Below are 16,501 nucleotides of genomic sequence, written 5' to 3' on the forward strand. Positions count from 1 at the left end.
AGTCAATAAGTAAAACAAACAAGTAATCACCTACTAACATACCTAACACCACTAAAATGCCTAGTAACTTGGTAAACTTGATTGAAAAACAAAAAAGCTTCTACCTAAGCTTGTCATTCAGCACCTAATTACATCAAAATGCAGCTACCAACTAAGTTTGATCCTAACTAAATACAAAACATTCAATTAAGGAAACCAAATGAATAGCTTCAGCTTGCTGCATCAATTTGCTGCTGAAGCACGTTCCTTGCATGGCCACCTTTGCTGCTATATGGGAGCTGACTTCAACAAAACTACATCATTTGACTTCTTTAAATTTCAACAGGAATGATTTTAATGGCAGTCTCATCCCAGAGTTTTTTGGTTCTTTGAAAATTTTGAAATTACTGGATCTCTCTAATGCTAATTTTAGAGGTCCAATTCCTTCTCTACTTGGAAATCTTTCAATGCTGGAGACTCTTAGATTGGGTGGTAACGGTGGAGACGTTACCTTTCGGCATAACTTCAAAAAAATGTATAGTGTTGGAAAACTTGAGTGGCTTTCCCACCTTTCTCGTTTGAAAGAGGTTGATCTCAGTTTCACTAACCTGAGCAATGCCAATGATTGGTCTCAAATCATTAACCATCTTCCTTTGCTTCAAAAACTAAGTCTGAGAGATTGTGATCTTCCAAGCATCTCATCTTATTCTGTTTCCCTTACCAACTCTTTTACATCTCTCATCACTCTCGATCTCTCTGATAATAATCCCCCTTCTTTTTCCATATATCCATGGCTGTTTAATGTTAGCAACAACCTTGTTTCCCTTAATCTCTCAAATAACCAGTTGAAAGGTCCAATTCCAGAGGACTTCGGGAACATGAAGGCTATTCAACACCTTGATCTGAGTCATAATCTTTTAAATGGATCCATAAGCAAATGCATTGGGCAACTGTCCAACCTGAAAGTCTTACTGCTTGCAGGGAATTCTTTTGATGGTGATGTGCTTTCCGAAGCTCATTTCTCATATCTTATCTATTTAAAGGTGTTGGATTTATCCTACACTTCTTTGACTTTGAAATTCAACTCCGGATGGATTCCTCCTTTTCAACTGAATCAAATAAAGCTTTGCTCTTGCAAGTTAGGGCCTCATTTCCCAGATTGGATTCGGACACAAGTGGGCACTCAAACCCCTTACCTTGATACTCGTTTTGTAGATTACCTTGATGTTTCTGCTTCAGGAATTTCGGATTCTCTTGCCTATTGGTTTTGGGACTCAAGTTACAGCTCAATGTACATAAACATGTCTTTCAATCAGATCAGTGGTACATTCCCAAATAACTCTATCCGCATAAGACTTCTAGATCTAAGCTCTAATAATTTCTCAGGACCATTGCCACATTTTTCTTTAGACTTAGGGAATATGGGGACCATTAACCTTTCCAAAAATAAGTTTACTGGTTCAGTCTCTCCAATTTGCAATATTACCAATGAAGGTATTTTGAAATTGATTGATCTCTCAAATAATCTATTTTCTGGAGTGGTTCCAGACTGTTTTGAGAGTTTCCAATCTTTAACATCTTTGAATTTGGGTGATAATGGTTTCTCAGGCTCACTTCCAAGCTCCTTAGGTTCTTTGACTTCTCTTGAAATGCTCAGTTTACGTGGTAATAACTTCTTAGGAGAATTACCTTCATCTTTACAAAATTGTACCAGGTTAAAATTTTTGGACTTGAGTGATAATGAATTATCTGGAGAAATACCTATTTGGATCGGCCAAAGGCTTTCATCGTTGGTTTTTCTTAGCCTTCAAGGGAACCAGTTCAGGGGAAGGATTCCCCATCAACTTTGTGGATTGAAATATCTACAAATCTTGGATCTCTCTATAAATAAAATCTCTGGTACCATACCACCATGCCTCAATAATTTGACTTCCATGGCAAAAAAAGAGAGTGTAGATCGAAGAATTGAACATCACATCTTATATAATGGACTTGTAAGGTTCTTCCAAGTTAGGTATGTTGACGAGGCATTGCTTACATGGAAGGGAACAAAACAAAGCTATCCACAGCTTGGACTGCTACTAGCCATTGATCTCTCTTCTAACAAATTAACAGGAGAGGTTCCAGAAGAATTAAATAGTCTTCAAGAACTAGTTGCATTGAACTTGTCAAGAAACATTTTTACCGGAAAAGTTCTTCAAAAGATCGGGCATCTAATGAAACTAGAGGTGCTTGACCTGTCAAGAAACAAGTTTTCAGGAAACATACCAACGAGCTTGTCTAAATTAACATTTCTAAGTACCTTGGACTTGTCTTACAATGACTTGTCTGGAAAAATTCCAACCAGCACTCAGCTACAGAGCTTTGATCCTTCATCATTTTCGCATAATAGAGGACTTTGTGGTCCTCCTGTTTCACCGAATTGCTCAATGGTGGAACCATCTCCTGGCAAACCTGCAGTAGGAGGTGAAGAAGATTCTGATGAGTTCATGAAATGGTTTTACACTGGCATGGGACTTGGATTTGCTGTGGGTTTCTGGGGGTTTTGCAGTGTTGTGTTCTTCAAGCGTTCACGGAGGCATTCATATTATCGTTGCTTGGATAATGCAAAGGATTGGGTTTATGTTTCATTTGTTTTATTGAAAGCAAGGTTAGTGAGGAAAATCAAAGCTTTTCAACAAGTTGTATAAGGTAATAAATTTACTTTCTTCGCTCTTTAATAAAGTTCTTTCAATATTGACAAATATATCCTTGGTAAGTGTCAAAAATAACATATTTTAGCCTCATTCTTAATATAATTTTGGGTGATTATATGATGTTGATTGTGAATTATATACTCCTAATCCTTTGTGTTCATGTTTTGATACTTAATAGAGCACTTGGGAGCAACGAGAGTGAAAAACGAATGGAAATAGAACACTTGAGCAGTCCAAAAACTAAACATATGCAGCAAAGTTCCACACAGGTAGACCACATAGTCATGTGACTCACATAGACATATGGCTAGGGATTGTGGATTTTAGGAACCATGTGCACTGACAGTTAAAAGTTACGATTTTTATGTTTTTGGCACTTTAAAGAAGGTATCAAAAAGAAATCTAATAGGAGACAACAACCGTCTTAGTTTAGCATGAAGATTACTCAAAAAACACCGTTGAAGATGATTTTCGAGCAATTCTCCATCAAGATTCAAGAGTCCAAGTTGATTTCCAAGGGAATTATTATGGATTTATTTTATTTCAGTGGTTATATTGTATTTTTGGTTTTTATTCTTGCAAGTACGAACTAATTTTCTTAAAATCTCGGGGAGATGAACTCTAGAATAGATTTTATTGTTTGTTTTATAGTTTTATGTAATAAAATTGTAGTCTCTTTGTTTTAAATTATGAATGCTTAATTGTTCTTGGATTGATAATTCTAAAGTGTTAATCCATGTTTGATATGCATGAGTTTGAGGTTGTATATACTCTTCTTGTGGTTGAATATACCTTAGTTCTCAGTTTGATCAGTTCTTCCTATTTGATTAATTATTATTAAAAGTTCAAAAAAAATAAAAAAAATAGAGAGAATTTGTTCAATTGTCTTTTTAGCTTGTTTCAGCAACCCGTATCAGTTTGCAAATTAATTGGTTTAACCCCTATCTCGGTCTAGCTCTGATTGATGAAATTAATCGCTAGCATCTCAACCTCAAGAGGGCGAATTTTGAGTATTATTGGTATTGTTATAGGTTATAAAAAAAAAAGGAAAATAGAAAAAAAATAAAGAGAGAGAAATGATGTAAAAGAAAACAATAAAACAAAAGAATTTTAAAAATATTTTTTAAAGTTTATATGATGTGGTAAAATATTGTTGGCTGAAAAATTTTTAACGAATATAACATTTTTGTGTAAAATGGGTAACAGAAGAATAGTTTAGGTAGTACTTGTAACAAAAAATGTTTTGGTACCAAAATAGGAAAAAAATGCATAGTTTAGGTACCAATATATGAGTTAAGCCCCTTTTTTTTTAAATAGATTTAAAATTTTAACTAATAGAGGTATTAACTTAGGAAAAAAGTAATTTAGATACCACTTATGATTAAGTAAAAAGTTTAGATACCAAGACAGGAAAAAGATATAATTTAGGTGCCAACTTATGAGTTAAGTTTTATTTCTAATATATAATATAGTATTAAGATATTTATATATATATATAGATATATATATTTACAAATCTAATAATACTCATGTGCATTATATTATTTGTTTTTGAAATAATTATTCTTTTTCTCATAATTATTTTTTTAACTTATGAAATTTCAACCATTTAATTTTTTTTCAACCATTTATTTTTTTTACATTATGTATTTAAATAAAAATAATTATAAATACTAACATTTTAAAATTATAATATTCTAAAATCTTGAAAATTTTAAAACTTTCTATCCAAACAAAGTTCTATTGATAAAAATAATTAGGGGTTTTTATTCTTACTTAGGGAAATGGAATGATTTAAATATAAAGAAAACATGTATTTAATTTTTTTTTAGGATTCAAAATTATTTTATTATTATTTTTAGAGATTAATAAAGAGGCAACCCTATTTTATTTATTTTTCATTTATTTTAGCAATTTTCCTTTATTTTTATTTTTCTTTTTAGTCATTTTTAATTTAAGTTTTCTTGTGTAGGATCAAGTTTCTCCGAACCATGATCACAGTTTAAAATTGGATGTCTATGGTTGAACAATCAGTTTAGTGCACATAAAAACGACGAACATAACCACAAGAAAGATTATGAGTAAAATCTTAGTATTGTGACTGATTGAATAACTGGAGTCAAGTACTTGGGTTGTCATCTATCTTCGTGTAAAATGATCAAGTGTCATTCTAAGTTATTCACTTACTTTGTTAATCTTAACAATTATGAGCAGAGCTAGTACCATGTAGAGACGTGACAAATTGAGTAATTGGGGTAGGGTATTTCTCATCCTTTTTGCATAGAAAGATTTAATGATACTCTAGACAAACTTTTAATTTTAAAAAAGTGAAAAATAAAAAATAAAATAAATAACTTGATCACAAGAAATGGGACAAACGGTTATTTATAGTTGCAATTTTTTTGTTTAATTTTGGCGCTACATTATGGGGTCTAATTATGAGAATATTTGATAATTGTGTGCTTAGCTAATTGTGAGTCAATATGTAAGCTTGAGGAAGATGATTGTAGGATTAGAATTTTACTAATGTCTACTTGTTTGCTTGAATTGAAAATTGTGATGATTGAACCAACTTTGATGATTGTGGTATGCTCGGATTGATAAATGCTTGAGGGCAAGCACAGCCTAAATGGGAGAATTCGATAAAGCACATAATTGACGTATTTTCATTATTTATTTTAATTAATTTTGGACATGAATTTAACTTAATTTGAACACTTAATCAATATTTTTTATATACATTGTACAGTGGGTTGAGAAACGAATGAATATGTGGATGGCAAGAAAGATTTGACATGAGAACTCAAGTTGGCCTACCGAACTTTTAGAATTTAGAAATATTCTACTTTTCTTATTATTATTTGTTAAGATATTTTTTAAGAAATTAATTAGGATTATATTTAAAGAGTCCTTATATTTTTTAACTTATTTTATATTTTGAAGATTTATTGTTTTCAAAATGTTTGGGCGTTGTATTAGGAAAGCGGTAGCAAAGACGTCGTTAAGGGGGCTGGCATGGTCCCCAGCCCCGTAAAATGAAAAATTATTATTTAGGTCTTTTAAAATATTTTAAAATTTTAAATTAATAATGATAAATTTATATTTTAGCACCTCTAAAATTATAAAAATTCGATTTAATCCTTTAAAAATTATAAAATTATAGACTATAAAAAGTAAAATTTTATTAGACCCCTAAAAAATTGTTCTGGCTTCGCTTCTAAGGCATAGGCTCCAAATTCCTTTGGTATTTAGGTTAAATTATATTTTATATATAATAGATATCTATGAATAGACGAGGAAGGGGGGCGCAAGTCTGCACAAAAAAAACGATTTCTTTTTCCTTTTATTTAATTTTAATAATTTTATATTTTCTTTGATTTTTTTAATATTTTTTATAATGAGTTTGACCTAGCTCTCTAGTTTGATGTTTGGTCATATCATAATATGAAAAGATAATTTGAATTAGTAGATAATTTAAATATGTCTTTAGACGTATTAAGTCCAATTAAGGAGATGTTTTATCTTAAGCATTGGAACAGATGACTCCTAAAAGATAAATATATGGATGTGACTGACTGAACTGATAATACATCAATCAGGACTCAAGTAGAATATATCTTAGCTCCGTTTATGGATCTATTCACTTGTGACATTCATGCATTATTCGTTTACTTTGATGTAAGTAAAAGACCGAATTCAAATAGATAAAAAAGTGGAAGTTGGTGCGTTTGGTATACATCTTTTGCATTATGTAAAATCATTCCACAATAGTGGAATTCATAGGGCAACTAAGGGGTAAATGATATTCTCTCATTGGTATTACATGATAGGTGAAAAGTAAAATGTGACCATAAGTCATTTGTCTTTGTGATAAATTATTTAATTATTATTTGAGAGTAATTGACTTTCTATATATTACGAGGATAGCACACTTATTATAACACAATTACTTTTCCTACTCCTTAATTAGTGCTTATAGTCAAAAAGTAATTGGAGACATGAATTGCAAGGTATTTTCTACAACTACACTTTTGGCTTCATATGAAACTGAAGAACAAAATTGTGGGTAAATTAAATTAGTTAAAGGTTTAGTATGCCTAACAATTTTCAACCTATGACACGTTATTGAGAGATTATTCACATTGGAGACCATAACCTTATGACACGCAAGTAATTCAAAGAATGCAACTCTCTTTTTTCTACATATGAGATATTAAAAAGGTTATACATGTGTAATTTGACACTATAACCTTAATATATAACTTTTGCACATTAACCTAATTTCTAATCAGCCCATCATTAATTAAAAATTAGTTACTAAAGTATGTATACATATTTGACTCATACTAAAGCCAATAAATCTTAACTAAATTAGATCACTTTCAATATAGGCTAACTTTTTGTGATAGTAGATAATGACATGTCGAATCCAAAATAACAAAACACAATCTTATTTTTTATGATAATTATGATGTCAGGAGGTATAGATCTCAGCTTCTTCTAGGGTTTTTTTTTTTAACAATACTTTAATAACATTCAGCTTACATTGTTAATTATAGACAATTGCTTTTCTTGCTTCGTATGAAATTGAAGAAAAGAGTTGCAGGGAATTAAATTATTAACACAAAAAGTAAGTCTAGTGTGGAAAATTGAAAAATTACATTGTAAGGCTCAAGTGGAATTTAGAACAAAAGCAAAACAGGCCTTAATTAGTGCTTATTGTCAAAAAGTAACTGGACACAACAATTGCAATTGGAAGGTATTTTCTGATTCATATTATTGAAGAATTCAATACCCATTCTTCATTTGCGACAACTACACTTTTTGAAGAAATTTGTGGGTAAATTAAATTAATTGAAGGTTTAGTAGGCCTAACAAATTTCACCCTATCACACGTTATTGAGACATTATTTACATTGGAGTCTTAAAGTGATTGACTAGAGAAGAAAATTGAAAGCATAAACACCCATAATTAGTGCTAACAATAGCAAGATTTCCAATAAGGACAAGTTATTGTGCAATGTAGAAAAGATGAAATGTGAAAGAATCGCTATCATTTTGATTCACATTTCATCTTTTCTGTACTGCATAATAATTGGTCCTCGTTGGAGATTTTGTTGCCCTCAATTTTATCACGGGTTTAAATAATAAGGTCACTATCTTTGATTAAGATGGACAAAACAAATTACGTAATTATACTAGAAGCACCTTGTGCTTCTTGCTTTAAACTTCTGTATAGGTTTTATAAAACATCCTTGTAACGGCCCATACTCGAGACTGTCGCCGGAGTCGAACATGAGGTGTTAACGGACTTAATTCATTACTTAAACAGCTCAAACAATTTATTATTAAAACTTCCAGACAAGCTGGCAATCTGCATCACAGTCGTTTAAAAATTCATATCTTGAGTTCTAAAACTCGAAATTAAGATCCGTAAATTTTCTCTGAAACTAGACTCATATATCTATCTACTAATTTTTTTCTAGAATTTTTGGTTGAGCCTATTAGTACAGTTTATTAGTTAAAGTCTACCTCTGTTTCAAGGTTTGACTGCTCTGACTTCTGTGAATTATTAATTAGATATCTCCCTGTATAGAGTTTCAATGACTATGTTGTTTGTTTCTTATAAAACTAGACTCAATAAGGAATTTGTACATATAAAGAATGACTTTTAATTATTTTTTTTAAAATTTATGGTGAATTTCCAAAATCAGAACAGGGGATCCAGAAATCACTCTGGCCCTGTTTCACAAAAATTTAAACATCTCATAAAATATAATTCATATGCCTGTTTTGTTCCATCCATATGAAAATAGACTCATCAAACTTAGATTTCATAACTTATTCATCATTTAATTCCATTTCTACTATTTTTAGTGATTTTTCAAATTCACATCATTGCTGCAGAAATATTCTGTTTTATAGCAAATTTTACCTTACTATAGATTTTCATGGACTAAATAGCATTTTAAGCAAACATAACATCAAATATGATTTAAATTGGCCTGGCTAATCATTTTCAACCCTTTTCTTACCAAACCATAGCCATATCATAAGATCATTTACACAAAGTGAGCATTTTGCCATACATGCCACATTCAAAATACACAAGCCATTTTACCAATTTTGGCCTTCGGATAGTGTGAACAAGTCTTCGACCTATCCCGATTCTCAAGCTGGCTTGTCAACAACTACAATGAATGAAAAGGAGGGAGTAAGCAAAAATGCTTAGTAAGTTCACATGCAAATAGTAAGTAACATAATCATGCAATTCCACATAAAACATCATTTGCATAAACAACATCAAGACATTCATGTTACATTTGCATTTAATATCTTACTACGATTTCATCATACCAAGTTCTCAACCCGAGGATTTAAGCACATACCTGTCAAATTTCTCATTCACCACACTTACCAACATGTCACCTTCATTTTAGGCATTCTTCTTATTCACTTAAGATTCACCCGTTGAACACATCGGAATATAATTCGAATACACGGATTTCATGAACGTAAGTGCCATACCCGCAGCTAGACAAACTCAATAGCCTGCGGAACTTATGTAGCTAAGCTACCATGTAACCCGCCCATAAGTGAACTCGGACTCAACTCAACGAGCTCGGGCGTTCGCATCCATAAGTGAACTCGGACTCAACTCAACGAGCTCGGATGCCTAGTTACATCTCACGAACTCGGACTCAACTCAACGAGTTCGGAACTCAACCATCCTAGTGACATGTCACTTGTATTCTAATCTATTCCCAAGGTTCAAACGGGCTTTTTCCTCAATCTCACATCTTTTCCGTCTTCCACGGAATATCGGAACCGATACTCGGTAGCAATTCATATTTAACAAGTAATAAACATAATTTGCATATTACTCAACAATAACCACAAAGCATAATATTTCAAAATAATAATCATCATATCATATAAATGTCATTAAGTTACTTAAAATGACAATTATGTTACCACATTTACACATGAACTTACCTCGATACAAAATATTAGCACTCGAGCCTATTCCTCGTAAACTTTGTTTTTCCCTTGATCACGACTTGAATCTCGTTTCTCTTGATCTATAATGCCAAATTAATTTATTTAATAGATACATTCATCAAAACATTCCCTAATACGAACTTTGGCAAAATTACCATTTTGCCCTTAAACTTTCACATATTTGCACTTTTGCCCCAAGGCTCGTAAATTAAACTTCATCCTATTTTCTTATGTTTTATGACATGATGATCATTTTTCCCTTCTATGGCAACATCCAATTCACACTCTAACATGTACTTATGACTATTAGGTATTTTTACCAATTAAGCCCTTTTACTCGTTTTCACTTAAAACCGAGTAGCACAAGTTGTCTAACATAATTTAAAACCTCATATTATATCATAAAACATCAAAATACACAAATTTCAACTATGGGTATTTTTCCAAATATGAACCCTAGGTTGAATTATTACTAACATAAGCTAAATCGAGCTACCGGGATTTCAAAAATGTAAAGAACATTAAAAACGGGCATAGAAATCACTTACAATCAAGGCTTAAAAGTGTTGAAACCCTAGCTATGGTGGACAGCAAAATTCAGCAGCAACTTATGGAGAAGATGATCATTTTTGTGTTATTTTTCCCATTTTATTTCATTTAATATCCAATGACCAAAATGCCCTTACTACTAAACTTTCAAAATTTCCATCCATGTCCAATTTTTGTCCAAAAACTTAGAAATTGGTCAAATTTCTATTTAAGACCTCCTCATTAATATTCCAAAGCAATTTCATACTAAAAACTTCTAGAATGCAAGTTTTGCAAATTATTCGATTTAGTCCCTAATTTCAATTTAAGCACTTTAGGCATAGGATTTCGTCACGAAATTTTCACACAATCATGCAATCATATCATAAACCTCAAAATTATTATAAAATAATTATTTCTATCTCGAATTTGTGGTCACAAAACTACTATTCCGATTAGGCCCTAATTCGGGATATTACAATCCTCCTCTAATGAGGAAAAACTCATTGTCGTACCCGCATAACCACTACCATATGAGGCCCCATTTATGCTCCATCCCTTGACAACATAACCTTTGTAAACTTAAAGCCCTAGTTACACTTCAACCTGAAACTATATAATCACAGCCAACAAAGGCATTTAGCTGCAATGCAGTCTTGACTTCTCAGGGATGGCCCCATCCTCACATGGTAGATGAAATTTGTAGGTCTTCAAGCTCCACGTCATCACCATGAACCCAAACAGAACTTAAAACTATGATTTTGTCTCCCTAAAAAAGAAAGAGAAATAAATCTTTAAACCAAGAAATTTCAACATGCAAGAAAAAGAAACAAAAAACAATTTAAAGGAGACAGTGGGTGAGAAAGATGTTGGAGTAGAGGGATGGAAACTCCCTTCTATATAGGCAATTGGGTGTGCCCGGGGGGCTGAGGGGAATATCTTCCGCATGTAATTTTATCCCGAGAACCTTGAGGCAGCATGTGTTAAACACGAAATCGTTTGATAGCTAAAAAAGCCCCCTACGGCATGCCTTTTCTTCCTCACTATTTTCAACCCTAAATTTGTATGTTAGAACCCAAGAATCCTAGGATAATTTTCAAACACTGGAACCCAGGAATCCCAGGCAGCATGTGTTAAATATGAAATCATTTTGTAGCTAAAAATGCTCACTACGGGAAGAATTTTCTCTTCCACCATTTTTAACCCTAACTGTGTACCTCAAACTCTAAGATAATTTTCAGACATCGTAACACGGAAATCTCAGACACCATGTGTTAAACAAGAAATTGTTTGATGTCAAGGGGTATAATTCCCTATAAAATAAACTCAGTACATTCTGTTAAGTTTCCATACCGAAATTTCGAGCAGATTGCTACAAAACTCTAATCTTTAATTAGCTCTAACAGTCAAAAAAGTAATTCGACTCAACAATTACAAGGTATTTTCCTTTTACATTAATTATATAATACTAGTAAATAATTCAAAGCCAATAGCTTACTAATGCTGAAATAAGAAACTTTTGCTGAAAATAAATTACTTAAAAGCAAGTCTAAGTCGTCTTTAATAGTGTGGAGAATGACAAATACATGTATCAATTATATTAATGCAATTTATTTTTCCCATCGATGTAGTTTCAGGAAAAAAAACCCTCATTGAAAGGACTAATAAAGAGATTGATTAAAGAATAAAAATAAAAGAATGAAAGCAAAACAGGCCTAATCATTAGTTAGAGATAATGGTCAAAAGTAATTCAACACCCATAATTGATTTGCTACCATTACCATTCAAGTTGGGTGTTTATAAAAAGGGCTTTCCTTAGCTATTAGCATTCAGAATTAAAACAATCAAAACACTATTTCATTTGCTCTTGTTTTATATTTCATGATTACGATGTCAAGTATGAGGTCTAATAAACTTGTTTTATTTTTTGCAATATCTTGTCTTCTTCTTCAAGAGAAATGCACTGGTGCTAGCGTGTGCAAAGAGAGTGAAAGAAAAGCACTACTTGAATTTAAGCACAGCCTTCAAGCTATGGATTCGTCAGGCGACGGTGCCCTTGCTTTCTGGCTCAGTGAGGAGTGCTGCCTTTGGAATGGCGTCTATTGCAATAGCCTAGGATACGTCGAAATGCTCGATTTTCGCTTTCGACCTTTTGTTGTAGCAGGTACAATTAGCCCTTCACTGCTTAAACTACATCATTTGACTTCTTTAAATTTCAGCAGTAATGATTTTAATGGAAGTCTCATCCCAGAGTTTTTTTTGGTTCTTTGAAAAGCTTGATATTACTGGATCTCTCTAATGCTAATTTTAGAGGTCCAATTCCTTCTCTATTTGGAAATCTTTCAATGTTGGAGACTCTTAGATTGGGTGGCAACAGTAGAGTTTTCAATGTTGGAAAACTTGAGTGGCTTTCCCATCTTTCTCGTTTGAAAGAGGTTGATCTCAGTTTCACTAACCTGAGCAATGCCAATGATTGGTCTCAAATCATTAACCATCTTCCTTTGCTTCAAAAACTAAATCTGAGAGATCGTAATCTTCCAAGCATCTCATCTTCTTCTGTTTCCCTTACCAACTCTTCTACATCTCTCAACACTCTCGATCTCTCTCATAATAATCTCCCTTCTTCTACCATATATCCATGGTTGTTTAATGTTAGCAGCAACCTTGAATCACTTGACCTCTCAAGTAACCAGTTGAAAGGTCTAATTCCAGATGCTTTCGGGAACATGATGGCTATTAAAGAACTTTATTTGAGTGATAATCTTTTGATATTAGATGAGAATCAAGTTAGGGGAGATTTCGTGTTGAATGAAATCGAAAAACTACCAGATCTTAGGGTTCTAGATCTTGGGTACAACCTTTTAAATGGATCCATAAGCAAAAGCCTTGGGCAACTGTTGGAGTTAGACACACTTTAACCGGATGAAGTAAGAACTTCAATCTGAACTTTAACAGTAGTGTATTATACTCGGATAAAATATGAAGGAAAAATGCTTGAAGTTCAAGCTTTTAGCTACTGTTAAGAATGGAGAACAGAATTTTGAAGGCAAAGAAAGATGGAGCATATGGAAGAAAATCTGATGATTTCATTCATTTGAAACATTGGCTTAAAGCCATTACATATACCAGTCATTTGGCTGGTCAAAAGATTAACAAATCCTTTACCTAAACACTACCTAACTCCACTTATTACATTGGAACTTACAAAACTAAACTTGTACACTTGAACAAAGCTGGTAACCAACTCTTTAACTATCAAGTTACATCAACTTGTTATTTAAACATAATTCAAAATGAACTAATTAAGAAAAAACATAGTTAGAAAGTAACAAAATGTAACAGAGAACAAACAGTGGTATTAACATCTCTTGTTGCATGTATTTTACCTGGGTAACTTATGTGTATGAATTTTTGCACATACTTTACCCGGGTAAAGTATGTGCATTAATCTGCATGAGCTGCATGTCTTGCATGGGAACTAACTTCAACACTCCTCCTTAGTTTCCATGCTTGTAACACCTAGCTGCTTTCTCAGTTTTATAAACCTTGACACATCAAGGGCCTTTGTGAAAATGTCAGCAACTTGCTCCTCTGAATTGCAATGAATCAGCTCCACCTCTTGAGCTTGTTCCATCTCCCTTATCACATGTAACTTGATGCTGAAGTACTTCGTTCTGCCATGGAAGACAGGATTCTTTGCAATTGCAACAGCAGACTTGTTGTCACAAAAGATCTCTGTTGCCTCCCTTTGATGTAGGTTAAGATCAGCTAGAATTTTTCTCAGCCATATGGCTTGATTTACAGCATTTGCAGCTGCAACATATTCAGCTTCTGCTGTTGATTGAGCCACAATCGATTGTTTCTTTGAGCTCCAACAAAACATGGTTGAGCCAAGGGTAAAAGCATATCCAGAGGTGCTTTTCATATCATCACTTGAACCAGCCCAGTCACTATCGGTATAGCCTTTCAACTTCAATGTTTCAGCTTTGTGAATAACACACCATAGTCAAGAGTGCCTTTGATGTACCTTAGCACTCTCTTTGCTGCTTGAAAGTGTTGGACATTACAGCAATGCATAAACCTTGATAACATACTCACAGCAAACAAGATATCTAGCCTAGTTGCTGTCAAATATAACAAGCAGCCAACTAGGCTCCTGTAAGTAGACTCATTGACTGGTTCATGATCTCCCTGGCTTGACAGCTTCATTCCAACAGCAATAAGAGTGCTTGTTGGCTTACAATTCTCCATCGAGAACTTGGACAAAACCTTCAAGGCAAATGTTCTCTGTCCCAAGAAGATTTTTCCTTCTATTTGGCGCACCTCCATTCCCAAAAAGTATGTCATTAGCCCCAAGTCAGACATTTCAAACATGTCCATCATTTTGGCTTTGAATTCAGCCAACATATCTTGATCTCCTCCAGTCACCAAAAGGTCATCGACATAGAGGGATACAATAAGCTGTATTTCAGCTTCATTCTTCTTGACATATAGTGTTGGCTCATTAACACTTCTGTTAAATCCCAAACTGACCAAGTAGCTGTCAATTCGAGTATACCAGGCTCTGGGAGCCTGTTTTAGGCCATATAATGCCTTCTTAAGCCTGTACACCATTTGTTCTTTGCCAGACACAACAAATCCTTGTTGCTGATCAATGTAGATCTCTTCTTCAAGGAAGCCATTAAGAAATGCAGACTTCACATCAAGCTGGTAGATTTTCCACTACTTCTAAGCTGCCAAGGCAACCAGCAACCTTATGGTGTCTAGCCTGGCCACTAGTGCAAATGTTTCCATGTAGTCCAGGCCATACTTTTGGCTAAAGCCTTTCACAACTAGCCTGGCTTTGAGCTTGTTTAAGCTCCCATCTGTATTCTGCTTGGCTCGATAGACCCATTTTACTCCAATAACTTTTCTGTTGTCTGGCCTAGGAACAAATTCCCATGTCTGGTTCTTCTCAATCATGGAAATTTCATCAACCATTGCCTATTTCCAGCCTTTATCAGCTTCAGCTTCTTCAAATCTGCATGGCTCCACTATGGCAACTTGTGCTCTTTTATAAATTTCAGCCAAAGGTCTAGTGCTTCTGACTGGCATGTCATCAATGTCCATTTCAGGACTAACTTGATTAGGTTCAGCATGATCAGCCATCAACTCTTCAGAAACAGCCTCTGGCTCATTCTTTTCCCAATTCCAGCATCCTTTTTCATCGAAGATCACATCTCTACTTACATGAATTTTGTTTGTTAAAGGGTCCAAAATCCTGTAGCCCTTCTTAACCATACTATACTAAGCTAAAATACCAGGAATAGCTCTTTTGGACAACTTATCCCTCTTTACAGCTGGTATTTGGCTGTAACATAGGCAACCAAAGACTTTCATATGAGCCAATGATGGCTTGAACCCGAACCAGGCTTCAAAAGGTGTCTTGTGAGCAAGTGCTTTGGTTGGAAGCCTATTCTGAATGTAGACAGCAGTGTTGACAGCTTCAGCCCACATGGTCTTAGGCAAATTTTTCTCAAACAATAAGCATCTGGCCATATTCATCAAGCTCCTGGTCTTCCTTTCACTTACACCATTTTGTTAAGGTGTATAAGTGTTGGTGAGCTGGTGTCTAATGCCAGCTTCATCACAGAAGATATTAAACCCGGATGAAGTATACTCTGTTCCATTATCAGACCTAAGGGTCTTGAGTTTACAGCCTGTTTCAGTTTCTGCTGCAACTTTAAATTTCTGGAATATTGAGAGTACTTCATACTTACTCTGGTGAAAGTATGCCCAACAATACCTGGAGTAATCATCAATAAATAAAATAAAGTATCTACTTCCATTTAAAGATTTAGTCTTCATAGGACCACACACATCTGTGTGTACAAGCTGCAGCTTCTCAGAGGCTCTCCATGCTTGATTTGTAGGAAATGACAATCTTGCTTGTTTTCTCAATTGACAGACTTCACATACCTCTTCTTCTTCAACAGAGTTGGTGAAGTTTTCAACCAAGTCTTCACTGATCATCTGAGTCATCGATCTGAAGTTGGCATGCCCAAGCCTTTGGTGCCAAAGCTTGGAGTCTTCAGAAGAAACAATATAGGCATTATCAAAGCCTTTATTCCAGTCCACAACAAAGCTCTTTTCTATCATGGCTACTGACATGAGCATGGATCCACTTGGATCACTAATCTGACATTCATTTCCTTTGAACACCACTATATAGCCTTTTTCAACTAACTGAGCTATACTTAACAGGTTTCTGTCAATTTCAGGAACTAACAAAACATTTGAAATGATTTTGTTACCTG

At 33.9% G+C, this 16,501-nt stretch overlaps 1 protein-coding gene across 1 annotated transcript; it reads left to right on the forward strand.

Annotated features, from left to right (window-relative positions):
* The first annotated feature begins 251 nt into the window (after positions 1 to 251).
* Positions 252 to 13,123, forward strand: LOC107947945 (receptor-like protein EIX2). Its single transcript, XM_041111138.1, has 4 exons — positions 252 to 2,629; positions 2,854 to 2,944; positions 12,160 to 12,302; positions 12,481 to 13,123. The coding sequence occupies exons 1-4, from the start codon at positions 252 to 254 to the stop codon at positions 13,121 to 13,123; spliced, it is 3,255 nt and encodes a 1,084-aa protein (XP_040967072.1).
* The last annotated feature ends 3,378 nt before the right edge of the window (positions 13,124 to 16,501 follow it).

This window comes from Gossypium hirsutum, chromosome A04, assembly GCF_007990345.1.
Source record: "Gossypium hirsutum isolate 1008001.06 chromosome A04, Gossypium_hirsutum_v2.1, whole genome shotgun sequence".
NCBI classification, from domain to species: Eukaryota; Viridiplantae; Streptophyta; class Magnoliopsida; order Malvales; family Malvaceae; genus Gossypium; species Gossypium hirsutum.

What these genes read in the sequence shown, in the direction of transcription:
- LOC107947945 (XM_041111138.1), top strand. Translation starts at nt 252, where the DNA reads ATGGCCACCTTTGCTGCTATATGGGAGCTGACTTCAACAAAACTACAT. An exon ending in TTTGTTTTATTGAAAGCAAG is followed by an intron (nt 2,630 to 2,853) that starts GTTAGTGAGGAA and finishes GATACTTAATAG; the next exon opens with AGCACTTGGGAGCAACGAGA. An exon ending in TGCAGCAAAGTTCCACACAG is followed by an intron (nt 2,945 to 12,159) that starts GTAGACCACATA and finishes TTCTTCTTCAAG; the next exon opens with AGAAATGCACTGGTGCTAGC.